The sequence below is a fragment of the Syngnathus typhle genome, linkage group LG19, assembly GCF_033458585.1.
Source record: "Syngnathus typhle isolate RoL2023-S1 ecotype Sweden linkage group LG19, RoL_Styp_1.0, whole genome shotgun sequence".
Classification (NCBI taxonomy): Eukaryota; Metazoa; Chordata; class Actinopteri; order Syngnathiformes; family Syngnathidae; genus Syngnathus; species Syngnathus typhle.
The window spans coordinates 3222224-3245661 of record NC_083756.1 but is presented as its reverse complement, the minus strand read 5'-3'; the positions used below and the strand labels follow the sequence as shown (position 1 = coordinate 3245661).

The 23438-nt window shown below is 50.3% G+C and overlaps 5 protein-coding genes across 9 annotated transcripts; 2 read left to right on the top strand and 3 right to left on the bottom strand.

The window, feature by feature from the left end:
* Positions 1–1069: 1069 nt before the first annotated feature.
* Positions 1070–8077, bottom strand: nfx1 (nuclear transcription factor, X-box binding 1). The gene is made up of 23 exons (XM_061265386.1): positions 7770–8077; positions 6442–7140; positions 6031–6192; positions 5557–5634; positions 5357–5462; positions 5190–5261; positions 4968–5107; positions 4730–4829; positions 4432–4649; positions 4028–4125; positions 3914–3944; positions 3746–3828; positions 3414–3522; positions 3161–3280; positions 2884–2963; positions 2575–2808; positions 2439–2512; positions 2272–2373; positions 2062–2199; positions 1935–2001; positions 1701–1846; positions 1464–1568; positions 1070–1402 (listed from the first exon to the last, which is right to left on the bottom strand). The coding sequence occupies exons 1-23, from the start codon at positions 7786–7788 to the stop codon at positions 1327–1329; spliced, it is 3057 nt and encodes a 1018-aa protein (XP_061121370.1). The 5' UTR covers positions 7789–8077; the 3' UTR covers positions 1070–1326.
* Positions 8078–8369: 292 nt separating this feature from the next.
* Positions 8370–12258, top strand: galnt11 (UDP-N-acetyl-alpha-D-galactosamine:polypeptide N-acetylgalactosaminyltransferase 11 (GalNAc-T11)). Of its 2 annotated transcripts, none has more exons than XM_061265379.1 (11): positions 8370–8524; positions 9480–9852; positions 9916–10082; positions 10238–10363; positions 10430–10679; positions 10741–10858; positions 10944–11096; positions 11282–11488; positions 11561–11665; positions 11743–11880; positions 11970–12258. In XM_061265379.1, the coding sequence occupies exons 2-11, from the start codon at positions 9518–9520 to the stop codon at positions 12108–12110; spliced, it is 1740 nt and encodes a 579-aa protein (XP_061121363.1). In that variant the 5' UTR covers positions 8370–8524; positions 9480–9517; the 3' UTR covers positions 12111–12258. The 2 variants fall into 2 exon arrangements, with proteins under 2 accessions (XP_061121363.1, XP_061121364.1); XM_061265380.1 differs by having other exon boundaries at positions 8372–8524; positions 9483–9852.
* Positions 12259–12912: 654 nt separating this feature from the next.
* Positions 12913–19613, top strand: chodl (chondrolectin). Its single transcript, XM_061265992.1, has 8 exons — positions 12913–13276; positions 17970–18145; positions 18291–18433; positions 18505–18662; positions 18739–18789; positions 18918–18962; positions 19199–19295; positions 19357–19613. The coding sequence occupies exons 1-8, from the start codon at positions 13195–13197 to the stop codon at positions 19421–19423; spliced, it is 819 nt and encodes a 272-aa protein (XP_061121976.1). The 5' UTR covers positions 12913–13194; the 3' UTR covers positions 19424–19613.
* LOC133143690 (uncharacterized) lies at positions 13584–16150 on the bottom strand. The gene is made up of 8 exons (XM_061265781.1): positions 16023–16150; positions 15552–15697; positions 15356–15462; positions 15115–15248; positions 14660–14952; positions 14498–14586; positions 14203–14422; positions 13584–13995 (listed from the first exon to the last, which is right to left on the bottom strand). The coding sequence occupies exons 1-8, from the start codon at positions 16081–16083 to the stop codon at positions 13849–13851; spliced, it is 1197 nt and encodes a 398-aa protein (XP_061121765.1). The 5' UTR covers positions 16084–16150; the 3' UTR covers positions 13584–13848.
* LOC133143807 (zinc finger protein 517-like) lies at positions 18974–23431 on the bottom strand. 4 transcript variants are annotated; one of them, XM_061265985.1, is made up of 5 exons: positions 23249–23431; positions 22611–22800; positions 21315–21368; positions 21063–21233; positions 18974–20992 (listed from the first exon to the last, which is right to left on the bottom strand). In XM_061265985.1, exons 1-5 carry the CDS (start codon positions 23285–23287, stop codon positions 19701–19703), a joined length of 1746 nt encoding a protein of 581 aa, XP_061121969.1. In that variant the 5' UTR covers positions 23288–23431; the 3' UTR covers positions 18974–19700. The 4 variants fall into 4 exon arrangements, with proteins under 4 accessions (XP_061121969.1, XP_061121970.1, XP_061121967.1 ...); XM_061265986.1 differs by lacking the exon at positions 23249–23431 and adding an exon at positions 21602–21809 and having other exon boundaries at positions 22611–22755; XM_061265983.1 differs by having other exon boundaries at positions 21063–21368.
* Between the last annotated feature and the right edge of the window lie 7 nt (positions 23432–23438).

Sequence of the window (23438 nt, the reverse complement as noted above, 5' to 3'; positions counted from 1 at the left end):
AAGCCCAGCAAATGCCAGTGAATGAGACTTGATCGTGTCACTTGGCTATCAGTGGACGTTGCCACTGCTGCCGCTGTTGCTGCTGGCCGGGGATGGAGCCGCCACAAGCCGGGATTGGTGAAGCGTCTCCGGCGAAAGGAAGCGAAGAGGAGCGCAGGCGCGGTCGCTTTTTTTTTTTTTTTTGCTTCAACCAGCCGCCGGAGAGCGACGCGATGGGATGAAAAATGAGCAAAGGCAGGGAGTGTGGGCAAATGATCAGCTTTCTCGCTCGCCGCGTTTCCTTTTTTTTTTGTCGGCTTACAGTGCAACACCTCTCCACTGTTTTTTGGGGGGGTTGAAATTCTCAAATAGCAGACACAAAGAGACTGCCTGTTTTTTTTTCTTTTTAGGGGAGGGGGGGTATTGAGAAAAAAAAACGCAGGGTGGGCAGAAAATTGGAGGCACAGGAAGGCAGCGGCACTGTTAAAAAAAAAAGCAAGCAAAAATAATCCAATTCAGCATACTTCTCAAGTACACCAGTGGAAATGTGTTTAGAAATTCCACCTTTGCACAGATAGCTACACCATATATTTTTTTTATAGTTGTAGAGGTGCACACAGCATTACACTGGAAGGCCTCTCAAAACATTTTACAATCCTGTGTTGCCTTGAGATTCCAGTTTGATTTCTTCAACGACCAAGCTCGTAACCCAAAACACCCCAAACCTCCTTCCATGTTGAAATGAACGGAAAGTCGTTTCCTAATTTCAATTGCTGTCAAGGCCCAGCACCGCATCACCTGGTTAGAAATCAGGCGTTCGCTAATGTTGACGGCTTCCACGCTGCAAACCAGTTTGAGTCTTCCTGCCTCTTGAAAAGGACCATTGACTTCATTTGGATATCAAAAAGCAGAAAGAAAACCGAAAGATGCAATTTTTTTTTTTGGTCTTGCGTTTCCAGTATTTCAGTTGTTGAGTTGACACAATGATATAAGCAGCTGTGCGTGAGTCACCGCCGCTTTCATGTCCCAAACAGCCCACTCGTATCCACCCACCCGCTTCAAAACACCATGAGCAGTCTACAAGCAGAAATACTCTCAAAAGAGGACAATAACTTTTATTTCACCTTTTTGTGAAAAGTGGTTGCAAACAAGAACAGTTTTGATTGTATCATAGCTAATGTTTCGTGGGATGTGTTCTGGTGTGAAGTTATTTTAGATGTTCGGAAAAGCGTTTTGTTACAGCTGTGGTGAAAGTGATAATTATATATCTATTGTATGTCAAAATTCAAGATCTGATTCAGGATCCATGCAAGCTCAAATTTACCACAGCATTCATGCGTTCTTTCTTCAGTCCTGCACGTCAAAATAATCAACGACCGGCTCTTCTTTGACCAGCTTGGACCAGGTGGTGGTGCCGGAGACTCTACAAGGACAATTTGGGGGTTGCAAGAGTGCTACAAAATGGCGCCTGCAGAAGAACCCACCTGCTGCTGGCCTGTTTGATGTGAGCAATGGGCACGGGGGCCCTGGCGCTGGTCTCACGTTCAATCAACGAGGTCAGCGTCCATTTTGGACACAGCGACTTCCCCCTGACAACAAGTGGGAGACAATAAGGGAGAGGGCATTGCATTTCTGATTTCAATTGCATTTTTACCTAAAAGCAAATGACAGTGACCCTAGTATTGCCCCCCCCCCCCCTTTTTTTTGGGATTGATACTTACTTGAGCGCGGTGACGACCACGTTGCGCTTGGGCTCGCTGTCGTAGCTGATGCTCTCTACGGCATAGACCTCGGCCAGCTCGTGGACGATCCGGCGGCGCTCCCTGTTCATGGGCTGGAAGCAGTGGCTCCTCTTTGGCTGCTTGCCCTAAACAACAACAAACAAAAAAGTCATTTGAAAATCATCTTACGGTCCCAACTGGATTCAGTGGTGCCTTAAGTTCAGAACTTCTCACCTTGGAAACAAGCTCCACAAGATTCTTAATGGCCTCTTCGACGCCCGAGACAAACTTCGGGTCTTTCCTGAAAGAGAGCAATGGTATGCAGTGACCCGGGAATGCAAAGGTCAAACGGGAGACGCACCTGGCGTCCTCTTTGAGGCTGCCGCTGTACACAGAGGGGGAGCGCGCACCGAAGGGGTCCGAGGAGGGGTCAATCTGCAAGGCTTCGGCCAGGCGCTTGTTCCGCTCCAGCGTGGCGCACTCCTCGTCGCATTCCAGCCTGAAGAGCAAAGGTGGCCGTTTCAGTCAGGTGAGGCAGACGCCCGTCCGTCCACCTGCCGTCATTTGCTACCTGCTCTCTTTGAGCTCCTTCTTGGCTAGCAGCGGGCCCATGTCCGTGGAGTCACCCGGTTGCATGTCGGACAGCTTGCTGGCCACGGCGATGGCGGCGTACCTGCGACACGCAAAGCTTTCAACATCCGGCGAAGACGACGCGCGGAGCTCCTGAATTCAACTGACTTCTGATGGGAACTGGCAGCTTCGGCGCACGACACCATTTCCTTCCTTCGACCGCAATCGCACTGCAGCGCCACCTGGACGCATGACGCAACGATGAAACAGTTCCCCGGCCGGCTTCCTCCTTAGAATTTTGTACCTTAGCGGCGCAGGTGGTGCGCGGGCAGGGGGTGCCCGTGTGGCAGGGGGCGGCGCAGGCGTGAGCGCAATACGGGCGGGGGAGCGCGCACGGCTGGCCGCATCCGCCCGCCGCTGCCGAGCAGTCGTCGCGGTGGCAGATTCGCTTGCAGCGGTGCATCTGACATGGCAACGTTTTGCCGCAGGTCAGCCCGCAGGAGATGTCTCTGAGGTGGCACGGGATGTTGCTGCGTTGCTTCAAATGAAAAAAAAAAAACACACACACGTAAATACACCACATTTGCTTGAAAAGCAAATCATGCGGCATCACCTCGTGCTTTCCCATGCACCACTTGTCGGTCAGATAGGTGCAAGGGGGACACTTCTCCTCGTTGTGGCAGTTGTGGAACACTGAAAGTCCAACACAGTCGTGACTCAATATCCGGTCAGATGGTTTTTTTGGCGTGGATAATCGGGCCAAAGTGGAGCATTTAATTCCCCGCCTCGCATTGATGGCTCTCAAATATTCCATCTTGAGTTTTTAAGTTAACGGTGAAGATGTTAACGATCACAAAGTGTGTGCGTGTGTCTTTAGTAACATGCTTTACCAGGATGGTCACACTCGTGTCTCCTGGTACACAGGTTCTTGCACTCGGGCGGGCTTGTGCCACACGGGATGGGTGGGTACAACACGGAGGCCCCGCAGTGACACGTCAGCTCGTCAAAACCTGGGATGACGCCGAAAAGAAAAAGCAGGAAGAAGTCCAAGGTTGTGGCGCTTTACATTCAGAGCAAATACTAGCCAACGACTCTCAAAACGTGAAAAAGGAAAAAAAAAAAAGATAAACATGATAAACTCACTGGACTGCCAGCAGGGTTCACAGTTGCCACGGTGACAAGGCTCCTGGCAGCGGTGTAGGCCACAGTTGAGTTTGTAGCCGCAGATGAGCTGGCACTTGTGCTCCACACTCTGCGTGAAAGGCAAACGAGAGCGTGTGTACCTAACCCAAAGGCTCCATGTTTTTATTTCTCGCCGATGACGTTCCCGCTCGACTGATGCACACACACACACACCAGTAGATGGCAGCGTTGCAGCACTTCATATTGACTTTGAATTGACTGTTGATTCCGCGTTCAACCTTCAACTTTTCACATTAAAAAAGTCACGAAAACAATCCCCAATGACAACTCACCACGCAGCACAGCTCGCCGCACTTATGTCGGCCGCAGGAGCGCTTTTTGCTGCAGCGCTTTTCGCAGGTGAACACCAGCTCCTCTGAAAAGCGACAGACTGACTGACTTTGGTTGAGCTTGAGATAAGGACAGACTGAAGCTGACTGATGGGCAAAGTCTGAGCTTACCCTCGCTTTTGATCGTGGCACACGGCACCTCCTGAAATGGGATAGAGATTCAGTTGGCAAAATAAAACAAAATTAGAAAAAGACCAGACAGGGGAGCTGTGCGTTTTCGGTCACTTTTGTCTTGGAAGCACATCGGCATCTGATGGTGGAAGTCAGGGAGCAAGGCCCGCAGGCTCCCTCGTGGCACAGCTTGTCACACTGGTGGATGGTGTCTGAAACAAACGGACAGATGCTTCAGCTATCCGTGCGGACCGTTTGAAAATTAAGGCAACGTAAAAACAAAAAAAAACTAATACTTCTCGCTGCTATTTGTGTTGCTTCATTCAAAGCTAATAATTGTTAAAATACTTATCACTGCCCCCTCTCCAAAAAAAATACAAGTCACTTGACTGATAGCTTAGTCGTAACAGCACCCTCTGCTGCCTAAAAAGATAATGGATGCCTTGCTGGAGCCTCGTTGGAGAACATGCCAAATGGCGCAGCCACATAATAGTAGGAATGAATAGCTTGCGTCATACCATTGGAGCCACAGGGCAGGGGCAAGGTGCAGGTCTTCCCGCAGGAGGGGATTGGATCGGAGCAGCTTTTCCGCTCCGAGCAGCCCAGCTCCAGCAGTTTAGCCAGAGGTGTCTGGCCGCAAGGGCAGGTCTTGACGACGCTGGGTGAGCGAGGGCACGGCGGGCACGAGCCGGGGTGGCACGGCTGCTGGCACCGATGAATTTCGCAGTTTAACATGCTGCGAGACAAAAGCAAGGTGGTCTTAATGGATGAATGCAAACAAGAAAAAAAAAAAAAAAAAAAGAGATTCCAACTTACTTTCCACAAGTCTTTTGGCAGGAGAAATCTCCCGAAGCGTCCAATCCGTCTTCATCTGTGCCACAGGGGATCTCACGAGTGGAGACTCCACAATAGCAGGCTGGAGTGGGCGCACAAGCGACATATAAGCGATACATTGGTGTTTAATCATCAAAACGGTCCCTTGCGTTATTTTTTTAAATGGGCTCAAGTCAACCTATTTTGGGGATTATAAGACGCGGCGGTCTCAAAGCCTCACCTTGCTGAACTCGCAGCTGGCAGGGCTGACACGATCCTCCATGGCACACCTGAGCACAGGCGTGTCGGCCGCAGTTGAGCATGGCGCCGCACGCCTCGCCGCAGCGGAGGAGCGAGGGCTGGCTGCAGCGCATGGGCTGACTGCCAAAGGGGGGCGACAAAATCCGGCAATGAACAAGGGAAGAATGGTAGCAAAGCACATCAAGCTGCCTGCGTGTGCTACCTCATTTTTCCACAGATGCAGGATCTGGTCACAAAGGCTGGACACTGCGGACAAGGTCCTGGATGACATAAGCTTGAGGGAGGAAACAATAAAGAGAACTTTTTTTTATTTTGGGCGTAGCACGGGAGAGGGACAACAACGGGGCACGTTTGTTTTGTGTGGCTCACATGTTACAAGGGTGATTGCAGTCCCCGCCGCTTCTCTTCTTCCCACACATGTCGCCGCAGCTGTGGGGGATCTCGCTGCGCTGCCACTCAGGATTGGTCACTTTGCCTGTCGGCACAAACGGCGCCATCTTACTGTGTGTGTGTGTGTGTGTGAGACAAACTTTGCACGAGATGGACACTTTGAATGATCAGAGACTCACCGCAGAAACAAGTGTAGGTGGACGGGTGTTTGTGTGCAACATTCTGACAGGCGGGACAACGCCAACCGTCAGTGCAATCTGAAAGAGGGCAAAATAAAGCGGGGGAAAAGCATGTTGATGGTGAAAAACAATACAGAATAAACTTCCATTCTAATTCAGCAAGCTACACCCTCTGGAGTACCCATCCTGGCCACCAGATGGCAGTAATGCCGGCCATCCAGACATAAGGAGACTTCTAATTCAGTTTAAGATTAAATAATGAGGGGGCATTCATTCGATTCTTTGCTTAACATAAGTGGGAAAAAATCTTCCAATTTTTTTTGAAAATATTGTTTTAAGAAAAAGTTGAAAAACACGACTCGCATCTTGAGCTAAATAACAAAATGTCATCTTTCTCCCAGATGACCTGGAAAAACTAGCAGTTGCGACGGCAGCTAAAGTTGGTTGATAGTTAAGTCGCTCGTGAAACCGCACCGTCTGCCTGGGAGGCGGGTGAGCGCGCCCATTTCTTGATGCAATTCAGATGGAAGACATGGAAGCAGCTGTGGCAGCTCCACACGGGCGCCATCAGACGGACGACGTCGCAGCACACCATACACTCGTACTTCTCCGACGACAGCTGCTCGATCAGACATCCTGAAAAAGCCACAAAGGACCGGACGGCTGCTTAAAGGCCAACATTTTCAAATCAAATAGATGCACCAAAAAAAAAAAAAAAATGAAGTACGGATTTACAATTGTTTCAAATAATTCATGCTAGTCCATTAATCATGGTTAACATTATCACAATTCATCGACAGCTTTATAAAAAGAAGTTTTGGTGATATGTAAAATGAATTATTTTAATGAAAGAATAATCAAGGCGTGTTGGTGGGTTTGGGCGACCTGTTTGGGTTTCGTTGCTTTCTGGCATTTTGCAGTTGCGCGCACTCCACTGGCCTTCGCGACGGTCGCTCGGGTGTCGTCTGCTGCGGTCATCGTGTCGACCGGCCGCCCGATCCGAGTCCCTCTCGCCTCGCGCCGCCACTTTGGGAGGTTTGATGGGTCCGTGTTGCCGTTTCTGTTCAGGCTGTTTCTTGGGATGATCTCCACGGGCGTCAGGATCGGCCGCCGTGGGGCGCCGGCCCCTTTCCCATTCTGCTGTCTCATCATGCGGCGCCCGACGCCTGACGCCGCCATTCTTCTCCCTTAAATGAGGGTCATCTCCTCGGCAGGGATTCTCATGTTTAAACTTCCTCTGTTCCAAATTCCTACTGCCACAGTCATCGTCTCTCCGCCAGTTCGTCCAATCGGGTCCGTAGTCCAGCTGGTCATCAGCGAAAGGTCTTTGCCTGCGCGAGGTGTGAAAATTCTCATTGGCAGCTCCGATTCCTTCCCGTCGGCCTCGCCCTCGTCTCTTGCCGCCCTCCTCCCCGTGTTGGCGATGAGCATCCGCCTTTTGGAAGTCGCGATGAGGGCGGCCGTACTGCTGAGAGGGAGCGCTTGAGCGTCGCTCACCACTGAATCTCGACTGACCACGTCTGGACTTGTAATCGTTTGGCTTTCTAGAATGGGATGAGGCCTCTGGATTGAGGTCCGCTGCATCTACAAGTAAAACGATAACAGTGTTAAATACTGCTCACACTGGGAAAAAAAAACATTAAACACGATCATACATAAAGTTAGTTGGGTATTATAAAGATATTAAATAGCACTTCTAAAAATAAAAACTCTGCATCATTTTGACTAACGCTTAGCCCTACACTGCCGTAGTCACGGTGGTTCTTGCGAAATGCTGAAATTATGAAACGAAGATTTATTTTTCCAAAGTAGGTGGTTGTTTGAAATTAGTTCAAATGCAGTTGTCCATTTCTATGATTATTTACCCTTGAGAAAAACACTCCAGAAAAAAGCTCCCCAACGTATTAATTTTGTGTTAAAAGTCAGATCGCTTACAGTGGGAGGGATTTCTAAGTTCGTGGGCAAGTCTTCGCATATAGCATGTTATAGTAAAACCCCACACAACACGTCGGAGTACGATTATGACACTACTTCAAAATGTCGGTTCAATAAAAACGTCAAATCATCTTGTGAAAAAGTTAAACTACAACGAGCTAATAAGAGTAACGACCAAAGTACATGCAGCGTTTGAGTTCGTGCAGTTCCTCAATTATTGACAGAAAATCCTCTCAAAAAAACAACTAGAGAAATGAGAGTAAATTCAAATAATTTACCTGAGGAGCCTTCAGCCATTCAGCGAATTGTTTATTAGCCCTCTTTAGCCAAAAGTTGCTGATATGCTGTATGTTCGTTTACTGCAAGTGACAAACGTCCAACAGCAAACCAAGACTTTGTCTGTTTTCTTTCTCAGACGTCTGCTGGTTTATTACAAAGCGTGATCCCAAAAGAAACAAATATCTTTCCCTGTTTTCCACGCACTTTGCAGTCTCGTTAGCTCTTCTGTTCAGCGCGCATGAACGGAAGATCGACAAACCCCTCTGTCCAAATTCACAGGCTACGTCCTCCAAAGCTCGATCTTTCGATCGGTTTTTAGGCGATGTGACGTCATTTTCTGAGCCAGCCGACGGCACGTCACGTGACACGTGAATGCCGTCATGAAACTGGCCTTTGTTTACATGGCGACGTTATTCTTACTTTTTTAAATATTTATAGTTTTAAATAGAACTCAAAACATGCAAACACAACTGCCAGACGGTGTCAAACATAGAACTGAAGAAATAAAGCACTGCACTCAAATACAGCTGTGCGGTCTTGTCACGCCGGAAATGACGCCACGTCTCCACCCCCTCCGTGCGTTCAAGGACGCTACCTACTAATTTGTACGGAGTCCAAATTCGTCACGGTTTATGGAGTCCACGGAGGCGGAGCTTCCAGGGCTGCGAAGGACCCTGGCGGAGGAGGACGTAGCCTGCGAATTTGGACATAGCTCAAAGGAACAACCTTGACGGATGGCTGCTGAAGAACGCCAGTGAGTGAATCACGTGACCACAACCTCCGTGGCATGCGAGCTAACAAAATTGCTAAAGCCGAGGGGAAAAGATCGGGTTTGGCTCCATTAGCTAGGTTCCATTATCGGACGGCCTTTGAATGTTTAATATGAGACAAAAATATTGCTAGCTTGTCCATGTGTAGACAACACATTAAGTACATATTCGGCCGGTGTGCCGCAACTCGTTTAAAACCAAAATGTGAGATTTTGATGTCCTAAAAAATAATTTCATCTGAGGACTCTACGCAGTCTCATTTAAGGATAAAGAGGCATCTTTTCTAACTTGTTTCTTCATGTGGCGTCTGATAAGTTTACCATAACGATTGCTCTTTACACACTAATCGAAATGATTTGTAAATAAAGATACTATTCTAATGACCATACTGGTATACAAGCAAATCCTTCTGAGAGTTTTGTTGTTGTTGGACGAGTAAGGACATTTTATGAATGGACTTTGGTTCATCACCTTGTTTTACCGCACGAGCTATTTTACGAGTTCCCTAACATCATTTGTGCAAACGTGTGCAAACGATGAATCTACTTCATGTGGAATTAAGTGACTTCTGCTCCACAAACAGCAATACAACATTCAAACACCATCCATGCATGCATGACGCGTCGTATGCGTAAGTGGTGCAATTTGAGAGCGAAACGTACAATTTTTGTCTTCCCCTAAAGTCTGTTTGTGCATGACCAAACATCCATCCGTGTAAACATACTTTCAAGTTTTCCTTACTATTATTAGTCACACTCAAAGATTACCTGTACTTTTGAAAGTGCTCCCTTGCACAGATGGCACAGTTCTCAAATGAAAGAACTGGCATGCTTGCTTCCCGCATTTTTTTGTCACTGCCACTTGAAGTTCGGCGAAAAAAAAAGAGACAGATTTGAAGACAATTCACATTCTTGTGTTTGTGTGTGTCTGTGTGTGAAGCAGTATGATGTAAATAAAGCGATGCTGCGTGCGCCTCGATGGCTTTGGTGCCGCTGCGCTACTTCTGCTATGGCTGCGTGGTGACGTCAGCCGCCTGGGCCCTGCTCCTGCTCGTTTACTTCTCGCGGACGGCCGAGCCGGGTCTAGGCAGAAACCCAATCGGACCACGCCGCCGGGCCGTCGCTGAGGGGCCAGCCCACCAGGGAGTCGGTGAGGATGCGGGTGCCGCCGGGTTGTTGCCAGAAATGGGTATGATTTTCAACCAGGCCGATCAGGAAGTGCGGGACACCGGCTACCGTCAGCACGCCTTCAATGTACTGATCTCGCGCCGCATCGGTCCTCGCCGCCAGCTGCCCGACACCAGGGACCGCAGGTGGCCCGCCCGTCTTTCTGGTCCGTTGTGCCGGACCGCCGATTGACATGCTGCTGTTTACAGGTGCGCTGACGAAGCCTATCCCCAGAATCTCCCGTATGCCAGCGTGGTCATCTGCTTCTTCAATGAGGCCATCTCCGCTCTCACCAGGACGGTCCAAAGCGTGTTGGACCGGACGCCAGCTCACCTCCTCCATGAGATCATCCTGGTGGACGACCACAGCGAGCTCGGTGAGCGCTGCCCGCTGCCTCGTTTGAGGAAGTCTGCCGTTTCCGGATGACCGCCGTCCGTTACAAATGAGTGACCGAAAGAAGAAAATAATGATGAATGCAAAACTCAAATGGCAAATTAAGTACGTGATGGCTACTGTTGTTTGTGGTTGTAGCTGAGCTGAAGGACGACCTGGACCGATATGTGCGTGAGCAGCTGCCCCGAAATGTCAAACTGCTACGGAACCAGAAGAGAGAAGGACTCATTCGAGGGCGCATGATCGGAGCCAAGCACGCCACCGGTGAGGCTAGTGACTTTCCGCGACCTTCAAATAGCTGACCCACCACCCAACCTGTGCGTGCTTCAGGTGAGGTTCTGGTGTTCCTGGACAGTCACTGTGAGGTGAACCAGGCATGGTTGCAGCCCCTGTTGGCGGCCATCCGGTCGCAGCGCCGCGCGGTGGTTTGCCCCGTCATCGACATCATTTCTGCCGACACGCTGGCCTACTCGCCATCCCCGGTGGTCCGCGGCGGATTCAACTGGGGATTGCACTTCAAGTGGGACCCCGTCCCCGCCGCCCAGCTGGCCGGGCCCCGGGGCGCCATTGCACCAATCAGGTAAGGAGGCCATCAACCCGGCTCCATCGACCCGACCCCGTCTTACCGGCCCCTCCCGCAGGTCTCCCACCATGGCAGGTGGTCTATTTGCAATGGACAGGGACTACTTCAACGAGCTGGGCCAGTACGACGCCGGCATGGACATATGGGGTGGCGAGAACCTGGAGATCTCTTTTAGGGTGAGGCTCGGCCCACTTACGTCCATCACGGCACCTAAACCGCCACTTTTGGACCTCATAAAAGATTCTTTGCTGCTCATTTCAGATTTGGATGTGTGGCGGAGAGCTGCTGATCATTCCGTGTTCCCGCGTTGGTCACATCTTCCGCAAAAGGCGACCTTACAGTTCCCCGGGCGGTCATGACACCATGGCCCACAATTCCCTACGCCTTGCTCACGTTTGGATGGATGACTACAAGGTATACACACAAACGCACGCTTACACACACACAGGCGTTACAGGTGTTACCATAACAACCAGACAATGTTGCATGGAGAAGTAGGGCGCTAACAGCAGTAGCACAACGGCCTAGCTTCAGTGTGAATGGTGGAGAGTGCTTGGAAGAAGATAAGAGGAAGGAATGCTGCTGGTTTTGCCTTGCAGGAGCATTTCCTGTCCCTGCGTCCTGAGCTGCGCGAGCGCGACTTTGGCGACATTAGCCAGCGTTTGGCGCTGAGGAAACGTCTGCAGTGTCGCTCGTTCAGCTGGTACCTGGACAACGTTTATCCCGAAATCAACAACAAGCTGCAGGCCCCACCGTTGCTTAGCAACAAGAAGGCGGCGCGCCCCCGGGTGCTGCGCCGAGGACGGGTAAGATTTGTCGTCCAGCCCGGCCGCCTTCCTTTTGACTGGCGTCAAAATAAAAGCTGCTTCCCGTCTCAGCTGCACAACATAGCCAGCGGACGCTGTTTGGTCGCGCAGACACGAGTCAGTCACAAGGGCGACACCGTGGTGCTCAGACCCTGTGACCCCGGCGACCCGGAACAGGTAATTTGTACACCGCCTCCGTGGAAACATTACATGATGGCGGGGCTGGACGTGTTGATGTGGGTGCGTGCACAAAGGAGTGGACATACGACGACGAAGGTCAGCTCATCCTTTCTGGCCTGCTGTGCCTGGACATGTCGGAGGTTCGAACTGCTGACCCGCCCAGACTTATGAAGTGTCACGGCTCAGGAGGGTCGCAACAGTGGAGCCTTGGGGTGAGACATCCCCCTTTTTCTGGATGTGGTACTTTCTTGTTCCCGCCGGCTAAAGCTAACACTTGCAATGTGTGTGTGTGTTCCCACAGAAGTCTGCGCGTGTGTACCAGGTGTCTGTTGGTCAGTGTCTGTCCGCCGCCCAGCCATCAGGCATTAAAGGTCACGTTGCCATGGCGATATGCGACGCTTCGCTGCCGCAGCAGTGGCAGCTGGAGGAGGGCAGAGCTTGACCTAACCACAATCCAATCAATGACAATCCAATCAGTTTTTAAAATGACGTGATTGTTCTTCCATTTGATTTGGGGTTTTAAATCCCGAAACGGTTATGGACTTGGCATGAAAGCGCTCTTGTAAATAAATCTTCAAGTTTATTCCTTAGCTGTGATCGAGTCAAATCTGTTGTGATGTCTTCAGTCCTGCACATGTCAACCAAAACAGATCAATGAAGTTCATCTGGCTTTTTAAATGCAAATCGACGTCCAATCCAATCAAGTCAAACAGAACACATTGAGACCGGAACCGACCAAGGAATCGATCATGGAAAACCTACCAGAAATTGCAAGCTGCCACTGCCAGCTTTGCTGCCCTGTCAGCCCCTCCCGCGGTAGCTTGTATTTGTCCGTCAGTGAAACGGGTCCGTGTAGAAACAGCGGCAAACAATTACAATACGCAAACGCAGCTGGGGGCGAGGGATGGGGGCGGAGGGGGTTGCCTTGGCGGTGGCCGGAGAATGGACACCACGACTAAGCTATGCACACGCAATAACCATGGCAACCGACTTGTGGGCTGAAGTGGGCACATTTTCACTTTCTGTGCGCGTGTCCGCGCGCAAATGTGATTGGTGGAAAATGAAGATGATTTTTTTTTTTAAATAAATCGAAATAGTCGCCATTGCATTATCCTGGCAACGCAATGACGTCATTGTGATGAAGTCATCATGCTGCAAAGGGAAGCTATCGATGCAGTTATTGATTAGCGTCTCTGCCGTCCCACTAAACCAATTAAGTTGAGTGCCTGTGTGAGAAATTGAGAGAGAGAGAGAGAGAGAGAGAGAGAGAGAGAGAGAGAGAGAGAGAGAGAGAGAGAGAGAGAGAGAGAGAGAGAGAGAGAGAGAGAGAGAGAGAGAGAGAGAGAGAGAGAGAGAGAGAGAGAGAGAGAGAGAGAGAGAGAGAGAGAGAGAGAGAGAGAGAGAGAGAGAAAGGGGGGCATAGCCGACCCCGACTGCGCAGCACATCAACCCCACACCGTGGAGGAGACATGAACGCCTGATGAGTTCTTTTTTGGAGGAGTGTTTTTCTATAAAACGACAGGAAGATGACCTTTGACCTGGCGAGGCTGCCCGTACTGGCTGTCATCATGCTGGTCACAGCGATCCGCGGTGGAAGAGTCCTCAGTGGTGAGTTTTGTGGCCAAAGGGTGATCGTGAAACCATTTTTGCCAACTTGCACTCCATGCGGCATGCCTACAACACTTCAACTGCTCGTGCGTGTGCTGGCAATGAAAATGCAAATGTTGCACAATTTCAGCTAATCTAGAGCGTGAGTGTGTGTGCGCGAGAGAGTAAAACACGTGAGATGACTTGGGCTTGTGGCCGCATCAGCTTTTTTTATTCTTGCCTTTTCTGCGCCACCTGAGTAAATTTAAACTCTCGGCCAAACTTTTCTTATGCTTCAAAACTTTATTGAAATGAACTCATTAAATCATAGTGTGTGTATACATCACATTACAAATATTTATACCTCACATTACTTATTTCTTTTTCCACGCGAGGACATTTTTAACCAATAGTACAAAAACACGGCCGTGTAGCCTCCATACCGTGATGACGTCATACTGTGAGATTCTCATGATCAATACAAGGCTAAAAGTGGACAGCAACAGAAGGTGGGCGAAAAGAATGCGTTTGAAAGAGCTCATTGCCGCTTGCGTGACGTCGCCCAGACGGGAAGCAGTTGTCGGACGGCGCCGTCACATCAGCTGGATGCTGGTCAGCCTCACCTGCCACACCTCCAGCCAGTTGATCTTTTGCAGGTCAGGCACAGCATAGTTGAGGTCCAGCTGGTGGTCGTCATTGAAGGTCATCTTGAAGCCGTTGACCTCGCACTTGATGACAATCTGGATGGCCACGAGAGAGCAGGGTCAGCAATTATGGTCAATTATGGACCAAAAAACAATGCAGAAATGGCTTCTTGGGCCCACATTAAATAGTCAATGCCATTTTGGATTTGAGGAACGCCAAATGTTGGGCTGATTGTTGTGACCGGTTGGTTGAAGTGAGCACAAATGCGGATGTCCACTTATGTTTGGAGCTGCGGGCCTCACCTTGAAGGCCAGACTCAAGGGGAGTTGTTGGGGCATGTTCTTCGTCTGCTTGTCGCCCCATTTGCCGGCCAGTCTGGTGTTGAGCAAGGCGATTTGCTTCGCAAAGTCGAAGTTCAAGTGGAGCGCTGATGTGACTTCCTTGGTGCTGGTGTCGTCGCTGCTGTCGTCGTCGCTGCTGTCGTCGTCGGTATCGTCGCGCACGTTCAGGTTGACGACAAGCCTGTTGCACAAATGCATCGCGGTGGGAACTCTGTGTGTGTGTGCGTGCGTGTGTGTGTGTGTTGAGGGCTGTTACTTTGTGACATTGCTCTTGGCTTGTCCTTTGATGACGATGCTGCGGCCCACGCTCAAACCGTCTTTGATTGCAACTTGGAATCCGCCTTTCTGCACGCATGCACAATTGAGCAAGATGACAAGTGTACAACTCGACGTTTGTGGGCAAAAAGTCGTGACTCACCGGGGAGGCAACCATGGCCAGCAGGCACGAGCATGCAATGTCATGAGAGGAACATCCCTGCCCATCGGCAGAGCTCATGCACATCTTGGGCTCTTCTTGAGGCGGGCAGGCCGGAGGCGGAGGCGGAGGCGGGCTGGTCAGAGGCGGGCAGGTCGGAGGCGGAGGAGGGGTGGTCGGAGGTGGGCAGGTCGGAGGCGGAGGAGGGCAGGCTGGAGGCGGAGGAGGCGTGGTCGGAGGTGGGCAGGTCGGAGGCGGAGGAGGGCAGGCTGGAGGCGGAGGTGGGCAGGGCTTATCTGCAGACATGAAGACCATTTGAAAGGAGGGCACACATGTACAAGGCATGCAAACTTTTTGTTGGTCACGTACAGCTGGGCCAGAACATATTTCATACTTGTTTAATACTTGACTATGTGGATTAGGCAATGCGGCCATAAAGCAACACAGGCTGGACTCACCCAGGAGGGCGCGCTTGCAGATGTAGTTAGTGACATAGGAGCAGTACATGTCGTGCCAGAGGTGCCACTTCACCACGCAGAATTCGGGCTTTTTGATGTAAGGGGGGTTGTTTGGCTGATCTGAATCCCAGAATCTGAAACAAGATGAGCTTGCGTCAATAAGAGCCGAGGCAGAGGAGAGCTACCCAAAGGCCGCTTTTGCCTTTGACTTGCGCTTTCTTACTGGAGGCAGGACACTTACGCCTCAGACGCAACATAAGGACTTCCATCTCTCCACTGCCACCTGTCGCTGACACTCTTGCGCCACAGGCCGAGCCACCAATTTTTCATTTTAGCCGCCAGCCAGGACTGCAAGAAAGGGAGGAGAAGGGAGTGTGTGCGTGTGTCGGGGCTTGTGCGTGAGTCAGTCAGTACGTAAGTGAGAGGGGAGGGGTCACCTGCTCCATTTGGTCCAGAACGCTTGTCAGGTGTCCTCCGTTTTGGCGACAAAAGTTTTCAGCATCGTCCGCATTCTTTTTGTCCTTTGAAAAGTAGTAACAGTGGCCGTTGTACTCCTCCCAGCCGGCCGGACACCTGGGCAGACCTGCAGCAGCAACAAGAACAAGGACAGCACCACGTCACTATGCAAGCACGCAAGCGAGCCCCTTGCTACATAGTAAATATCTTGACTTTCAATTTGGATTCCTTTCAACGAAGAGACATTCTCAGGCGGTGAAAAAAAATGATGCGCTCAAAGGAATCAAAGGCAAAATTCAAACTGCACTTTCGTAATCATAAAGCGAGGGACGAAAAATCACTACAGGGAACATTTTGGTCTCTATAAATCTCAATGTAGCATTTCAACTCTCTGAAGAAAGACACGTGTATCGCGCGATGTGCACAAAGATTTTGAGTCCAATAAAGCTCACCCGCACAGGTCCAAACCAGGCCAAAGGCGATGAAGAGCCTCGCGGTGAATGACAGCTTCATGGTTGCTGACCCCGTCTCGGTCTCGGATGCTGCTGCGGCGTCGCGCTGGACTTATAAGCCGGCTGGCTGTCCCCGCCCCTGAAAACATGACCGCCCCCCACCCTACAGAAATGTGACTTTAAAGCTTAGGACAAGTTTGCTTTGCTGTTCTTTACTTTTTAAACTGAATTGCATAACATGCAGACATTTCATGTTTTAGATTTCCAGCTAAAAGTTTTTACACTACAGCGCAGTGGCAAATCTAAAAACTAGAAATGAAATGTGACAGTCAACTCTTAAATATGTTTATAATTTGATCATGGCTAACAGTAAGGATTTCAGGTACCGTTTTTTTCCATGTATAATGCGCCCCCATGTATAATACGCACCCTAAAAATGGCATGTTGATGCTGGAAAAAAGCCTGTACCCATGTATAATACGCACCCAAATTTTGACTCCTACTTAAGTCCGTAAATGTATAATTATTTCAGAAAAAACATAATCTTTGGGAACAACCGGATGTTATTCTGCCGGTTAGTATCACTGCGCATGCGCTAGCAAACTCGATAGCAAAGAAATGTTTCGGATTTGTGTAGGGTACATTATGACAGCAAACGAGCAGGTGATGGAGCAAGCGTCTGATACGAGAGCATTGTGTTCGTATGGAGCGTGTTTGAAGTGAACACCAGAGAAGAAAGCGCATCTGTAATGGCGGCCTCCGTACGATATCCGGATAAAAAAAAATAATAATAAATTGTACCCATGTATAATGTGCACCCCAGATTTTAGGACAATAAATTAGTTAAATTTTGCGCATTATACATGGAAAAAAACGGTAAATATGAAAGGTTCAGGTCACATGAGCAAACTCGTGAAACAGGTGGGTCACCTGAGTCTGGACTTTTGGGCGCTAGCTGGGACAAACATCGCAGTGAGAAAATCCTGCCCTTTTAGAGGAGCATCTGCATTCCCTGCGGACACGTTTGCGAGACGCCACAATGTTTCCACATTTGGATTGCCAAGGACATTCCGCTTGTTCCACTGATAAAAAGAAAACAACTGTATCAGTTTATGGACATGCATCACCCAAAAATGTCTTGTCATGCAGGTCAAGGCCAGCGAGCATTCACCTGCCACGTTGCCAGGTCTGAGTACCATCAGACATTAATTCACATACTGAAACAAGGAGAAGATAACCAGTATTCGTTTTACTCGGGAGGAGAACTAACCGTTTTCCTGTGGAACAAGGCAACAAGTTTATTTTCTTGTCAAACAAACACAACAATAATGAGTAAATATTGGATAACTTTTGTGCAAATACTTTTTTAAAAAAAATGTTTTACCAGGGAAGTCAATTGAGAACATTTTCTCATTTACAATGGCGACCTGGAGGCAAGGTGTGTGAAGTGTCTTGCCCAAGGACACATCGACACATGACTGTGACAGTCCTGAACAATCTATGAACAAAAGCTACAGACTTGACTAAAAGAGAAAGAAGTTCTTATGAACTAAACAGTGAGCTTTTGTTGGTACATGGGAGTTCTGCTCATAACTAGTGAGGGCCTCTGACAGGGATGGCCAAGAAAGGAAAAGTATAATTGTATGATTGGGGGTTGAAGGAATTCTCTGAGAACTTCGTTGGGACAAGGGAGTCCAACTCATAAATTATGAGGCCCTTGGCCAGACTGACCAGTGCTTCACTATCCAATTATTCCAACACTCACCTCCAGCCAGTTGATGCAGTGACAGCATACTCAAAATCCACCTGGAGGTCATTGAGGTCATTTCTGTAATTAGCCGGAAATGTTTCTTGCGGTGATGATGTCACTCGGATCATGTTGATGACACCGCTACAGCAACTTTATTGAAACAAAATATCCTCGCCTGTGCTTGTGTGCGCTCACAGGTCAACGGGTGTGTCTGGGCGTGGCCTGGCGAGCGTGCTACAAGATGGCGTACTTCCACGACGTGTCCAGCCGCGTGGACTTCAGGGAGGCGGAGCTCGCGTGCCGCATGGACGGCGGCCAGCTCGTTAGCATTCGCACGCCACAAGAACAAAAACACATCCAGAGCCTGCTGGAGGTGGCGCCTTGGTGGCCTTCTTTATAATCAACATCCTTATACACACCTCTGTCACTTTCATTATTATAATCAAATTGAAATCATCATCATTGTATCCCCATGATCATCATCATTGTTGATTATCCCCTTGATGGTTGTTGTTCAGGATTTGCGTCTGGGCTCGGGCATATCAGATGGCGATTTTTGGATCGGTTTGACCCGCGCAGACGACGAGCGCAACCCTCCCGATGGTGTCACTTCCTGTCTGCAACGCTACAGGTGGACCGACGGCAGCTCGGCGTCCTTCAGGTGATGCCGATGCGCGTGAGGTTGCGCCAGGTGGGGGCTTATCGCAAACAGCAAGTGATGCTTGTCCTCAGGAAGTGGTACTCGGACGAGCCGTCGTGCGGCGCCGAGTCCTGCGTGGTGATGTATCATCAGCCGCGTGCGGATCCGGGAGTGGGCGGGGCCTACCTTTATCACTGGAATGACGACCGGTGCTCCATGAAACATAATTTTATCTGCAAATATCAACCAGGTTCTTCCACCTTGGTCTTGTCATCTTCATTATCCTGGCTGCTCTCCGACTCATTTCTTTTTTATCCCATTGGCAGAACGCCACCCGGAGGAGGACCCCAGCATCGCGACTGCTGGGCAGGGAACGGGTCAGCGCCAGATAAAACACATAAAAAAGACACACCATTCTTTTGCTTTGACTTGTGAGGTCAAACTAGTTTTGATACAACCCCATTATTCCTAGCGCCATTTTGTGTGTGTTTGTGTGTATGTTTAGAGACTACACTGGACAGGGGTCACGTCACCTTGACAGGAACTTCAGGTACACACAGACACATTCTGTACATGTATTTTGTCTCAAACAGTGAATGATATAAATGGACACAAATGAATTTTGCAGTCTCGCAACACTCTTAATAGGAATTAAGATACATTGTTATTGTACGTTAAGCGATGTAACAGTTGAAGTGGCAACAAATGGGATTAATTGTTCACCCGCCAGTAACATTTTCAGGAAACGCTCTAAATTTGCGTCATGCTGTTCCCGTGTGCGTGCAGGCCCGTTGGCGCTGTACGTCATCCTTCCAACCATCCCGCTGCTGCTGCTCATCTTGGCGGCCTCGGCCACTTGCTGCTGCCGCCTGCTGAGCACAAGGTGGGCAATATTCTTGCGCAGTTGGCGCCGAGATAACCCACGTAGCTCCTTCCACCAACAGCTCGCCGGCGAGGCAGGCCAACCTCTGGATTGCCAAGCCGCCCAAAGGTGACATCATGGAGCCATGACAGCGCAGCTCCCGGTGATGTGGGCGGAGCCAAAAGTGTCACCTGACATCCTTAGAGGATCGCATGCTGAGCTTGTTTTGCTGTGTTCCAAGTCGTGAGCATGAGAAAATGTTCACTTTTTTTTTTCTTTTATATCTGCTGAAGCTCGGGGCTGAGCTCACACCATGCACAAATAAATGGAAACTCATAATTGCCATAATGTTTTTTAAAAAGGTTGAATAAACTAAAAAATCACCTCGAAACGTGGTACAATGTGGAACACGGAAGGCGAGCGGCATCAGTCAGCGGGCGAGGACGCAGTGTCTTCCAGTTTATAGTCGCAGTCCTCGTCGAGGTCAGGGAAGAGCACTGGGGGGTCGGCCTCTTCCGGCGTCGGGTGGATGCCGTGCACGCGCTTCCTGTGCTGCTGCAGGTTGCCTCGACGATTGAAGCGCGCGGCGCACATGTCGCAATCAAAGGGGCGCTCGCCCGTGTGGATGATGACGTGGCGCGCCAGCTGCGAGCGGCACTTCTTGTCCTTGCCGCAGATGTGGCACACAAAGTTCTGCGGCAGCCGTGCGCCGTCACGGTGGACCACGCGTCGGTGCCGCTTCAGGTGGCTGAGGCGGCGGAAGCGGCGCGGGCAGAAGTCGCAGGCGTGCGGCCGCTCGTCGCTGTGCACGGCCGCGTGGTTGCTCAGCAGCGAGCGGAACTTGAACACTTTGCCGCAGGTGGTGCAGGGGAAGGACTTGTCTTGGCGCAGACCGGCGGAGCGCGCCACCCCGCTGCCCTCCTTCATGTGTGCGCGTGCGTAGTGTCGCTTGAGGCAGGCGTGGCGCATAAAACGGCGCAGGCACAGCGTGCAGCGAAAGGGCTTGTCACCCGAGTGCATGCGCGAGTGGGCGGCGAGGAGTGCCTCGCTCTTCAGCCGCTTGCCACACACGTCGCACGGCAGCGAGCCTCCCTCGTCCTCTGTGGCACCGCCGTCGACATGGACGAGGAGCTTGTGGCGCTCCAGCTGGTAGCGGCGGCAGAACTTGCGGCCGCAGACGTCACAGAGGTGCGGCCGCTCCTCCGTGTGCGTCTGCAGATGCGCCGCCAACTGAGATCGAAACTTGAGCTCTTTCCCGCAGAAGTGACACAGTAAGGAGCCCGAGCGGCGGCGCGTCCCGCTGCCGTCACCTTCACCATCCTGGTGCACGGTGAGCTTGTGGTGCTGGAGGTCGTTGGTGCGCATGTAGGCCTTCGGGCAAAGGTCGCAGCGGTGGGGTTTGACTCCCAGATGGATGACCTCGTGCGTCTTGAGAGCCGACCTGCAGCGGAAGGTTTTCCCGCACACGTCGCAGAGCCACGTCTGGACGGGGCGCCGCTTCTCGCGCCGGGCCACGCCCCCCGGGTGGAGCCGGCTGAGGTGATGGCTGAGGTTGTCGCGACGGTTGAAGCGAAGGTCGCACAGGTGGCACGCAAACGGTTTCTTGCCCGTGTGGATGAAGGAGTGACGAGCCAGGCTGGACTTGTTCTTCATAACCTGCCCGCACACATCGCACATGATGTTCTCTCCCTCCAACTTAGCGTCGGCCGCTGCCGCACCTAACAGGGCACACACAGTGAAAATGCGTACAGAAGCTTTCAAAGACAGAAACAAAAAGTGCATTCTTACCCTCCTGGGGCAACGTCTGCACAGCCTCGTCCTCCTCGTCCTCGTCCGCCACCTTCTGCCGCAATTCGAGCATCGCCGGGGTCTGCAGATCTTCGCGCCACCGTGGAGGTCGCCGTGTTCTCCGCGGCCGCCCACCAGACAGCGGCGGCGAGGGGGAGGAGACGGTGCCGGCTACATCGGCGAGGGACACCTCGTGAGCTTTGGCGGCGGTTCTGATTACTTTGCTTTTGCTTTGCGGCAGTGTGCCATCACCATTTTGACGATTGGCTCGCAGGGCCAAACGCCTGACGGCTATGCCGGAGAAACCTGCGAGGGCCAAAGGAGTAAGCAGAACAGGAAGTCAAAGGCGATATTGGACGAAGGTCGGAGGAAGTCAGAAGGGAGTTGCAAATGTAAAAGAAGAACATGAGGCAAATGTTTTTCTTGGCAAAAAGAGGTGCGCTCCAGGGCAAAATGGCTGAGCCGACTGTGTCATCCAAGGTCATACGTTTTTGCCTTATGTTCCCCTTTAAGGGTCATGTGACCAATGGCCTGCCCACCCGCACGTCTCCAGGACAGTCGGCGAGTCAACAGGTCCGTCTGGACGCCGACGTCTCGACTCTGGGCGATATCGCTCTGGCAGCCAACCTCAAGGGTGCTGCCCGCTGGCGCCTCCCACTGGCAGGCCACCTCTTGCCACTTCCTCACCAGGACGTGCAGGTCCTCTCCGCCTCTGGGTGGCGCTGCCGCCATAGCTGCCATCACACACTTCAACATAACACACAATATTGTGTTAAATATTGTGGGCTGGAGTTAATCACAATTCATCGGATTCTTGCATTATTCTAACACTATTGGGTGTAGTTCGGTACAGCACTGATTAATACGGGAAAAAACCCATCTTTTAGCTTCTCTAATCTTTCTCTAAACGGATTGTACGTGTGTACGATCGCTCCGTCTTTTTTTTTCTTTTTATTATTGTGGCGGACATGAAGACCATGCCTCACCCAGCAGGCATGGGGGGCGTGTTTGTACTTTTTGGGGGGGGCACAATATTGCCTTTGTGTCGTTATTCACTTGCTGAAAGTCTGATCAAAGTGAGCGGCGTGTGCCACGGCTTCTTAATACTGCCATAAAACCAACTTTCCAACTTTCACACATGATGGATTTGGACTTTTCAGGAGCTTCTTCAGTCCGAAAGGTGCTATACCAATGTAACAAGCATTCAATTTGAGTCATGTATGACTACATGGAAGGAAGGAAGGAAGCAAGGAAGCAAGGAAGCAAGGAAGGAAGGAAGGAAGGAAGGAAGGAAGGAATGATGTATGAATGAATGAATGAATGCACGTGTGGGATCAAGCATACATTAGAGAGTCCGACGTGAAAGTGGGAAGTCCTGCTATTTGATTGATAAGTGTTGTGTGCGTTAGCTGAATAAGAAAGTTACACGCCACACGGAAGAAGAAATCAGTAAAGTCATCGATTCAACAGAAAGTCCACTTCATGCTAACAGCGCAAGCAAAACAATAACAATAAAAACCATCCGAATAGGAAGTGGTGCGTTCTTACCTGCGTCAAGCCGGCGGACGAAGAAAGAGTTTTGTTGTTGATGTTTTCCCAAGATTGAAATACAATCGTTGCATAAGTTCAAGGAAAGAGCGAGACAAACACCTCGGTGCTCACTTCTTGTCTCGGTTTTTGGCTTCTTCTTTTTCTTCCAGAAGTGGATTCCTCGAGGCTTACGGCTTGTGGGCGCCCTCTAGCGGGTGGGATCAAAAATGGGTGGGTGGATGAATTTCAGAGAAACGTGTTGTAAGGGGAACCACTATTACACATTAGAAGCTCTTCTATCAAGCCTTTTAGTACATAAATACAGTCTCCATCTAGAAATAAATGTTTGTTGAATTATGACGTCACATCGACAAGGTCGAAATGTTGACATCAATTTTAATCGTCTGACAAATGATTGACAGCTGAGGTGATATGACAATGCAACCACATGTAATCATAGCAACAGGGTCAAATGACCTGACATGATACTACAATAACATGACAACAACATGAAAAATGACAATCGATTGACAATGACAGCAAGCATTCCAGGATCAAGATGTCAATGAACGCCTCCCTAAAAGTATGACAATGTCAACTTTTCAATTGTATGTCTTAAGATTTGCTGACTGTGTGAGAAAAAGAAAAAGTGACACCTGAGCCATCCATCCAGCATCAACAAGGGTGTCAGCCATCTTGTTGCGAGAGTTTGTCTTATCAACCAGTTTGGTCTATTCTCCGGGCACGACCTTCAACGACCTTGAGGGATGCCGGGCGCCTCTGTGACCTCGCTGACGATGGCAGTTTCTACACACACACACACACAGATGTAGTGGCGTACTTGCT

What these genes read in the sequence shown, in the direction of transcription:
- nfx1 (XM_061265386.1), bottom strand. An exon ending in TGCATCTGTGGAAAAATGAG is followed by an intron (nt 5,108 to 5,189) that starts GTAGCACACGCA and finishes CCCCTTTGGCAG; the next exon opens with TCAGCCCATGCGCTGCAGCC. An exon ending in GATGTGCTTCCAAGACAAAA is followed by an intron (nt 3,945 to 4,027) that starts GTGACCGAAAAC and finishes ATCCCATTTCAG; the next exon opens with GAGGTGCCGTGTGCCACGAT.
- galnt11 (XM_061265379.1), top strand. Translation starts at nt 9,518, where the DNA reads ATGGCTTTGGTGCCGCTGCGCTACTTCTGCTATGGCTGCGTGGTGACG. An exon ending in ACCTGGAGATCTCTTTTAGG is followed by an intron (nt 10,859 to 10,943) that starts GTGAGGCTCGGC and finishes TGCTCATTTCAG; the next exon opens with ATTTGGATGTGTGGCGGAGA. An exon ending in ACCCCGGCGACCCGGAACAG is followed by an intron (nt 11,666 to 11,742) that starts GTAATTTGTACA and finishes GCGTGCACAAAG; the next exon opens with GAGTGGACATACGACGACGA.
- chodl (XM_061265992.1), top strand. Translation starts at nt 13,195, where the DNA reads ATGACCTTTGACCTGGCGAGGCTGCCCGTACTGGCTGTCATCATGCTG. An exon ending in TATCTGCAAATATCAACCAG is followed by an intron (nt 18,663 to 18,738) that starts GTTCTTCCACCT and finishes TCCCATTGGCAG; the next exon opens with AACGCCACCCGGAGGAGGAC. An exon ending in GACTGCTGGGCAGGGAACGG is followed by an intron (nt 18,790 to 18,917) that starts GTCAGCGCCAGA and finishes GTGTATGTTTAG; the next exon opens with AGACTACACTGGACAGGGGT.
- LOC133143690 (XM_061265781.1), bottom strand. Translation starts at nt 16,083, where the DNA reads ATGAAGCTGTCATTCACCGCGAGGCTCTTCATCGCCTTTGGCCTGGTT. An exon ending in CTGCAAGCGCGCCCTCCTGG is followed by an intron (nt 14,953 to 15,114) that starts GTGAGTCCAGCC and finishes TCATGTCTGCAG; the next exon opens with ATAAGCCCTGCCCACCTCCG. An exon ending in GCCAAGAGCAATGTCACAAA is followed by an intron (nt 14,423 to 14,497) that starts GTAACAGCCCTC and finishes TTTGTGCAACAG; the next exon opens with GCTTGTCGTCAACCTGAACG.
- LOC133143807 (XM_061265983.1), bottom strand. Translation starts at nt 23,287, where the DNA reads ATGGCTGACACCCTTGTTGATGCTGGATGGATGGCTCAG. An exon ending in ATGCTGGATGGATGGCTCAG is followed by an intron (nt 22,801 to 23,248) that starts GTGTCACTTTTT and finishes CCCACCCGCTAG; the next exon opens with AGGGCGCCCACAAGCCGTAA. An exon ending in CGTCCGCCGGCTTGACGCAG is followed by an intron (nt 21,369 to 22,610) that starts GTAAGAACGCAC and finishes TGGCCCTCGCAG; the next exon opens with GTTTCTCCGGCATAGCCGTC.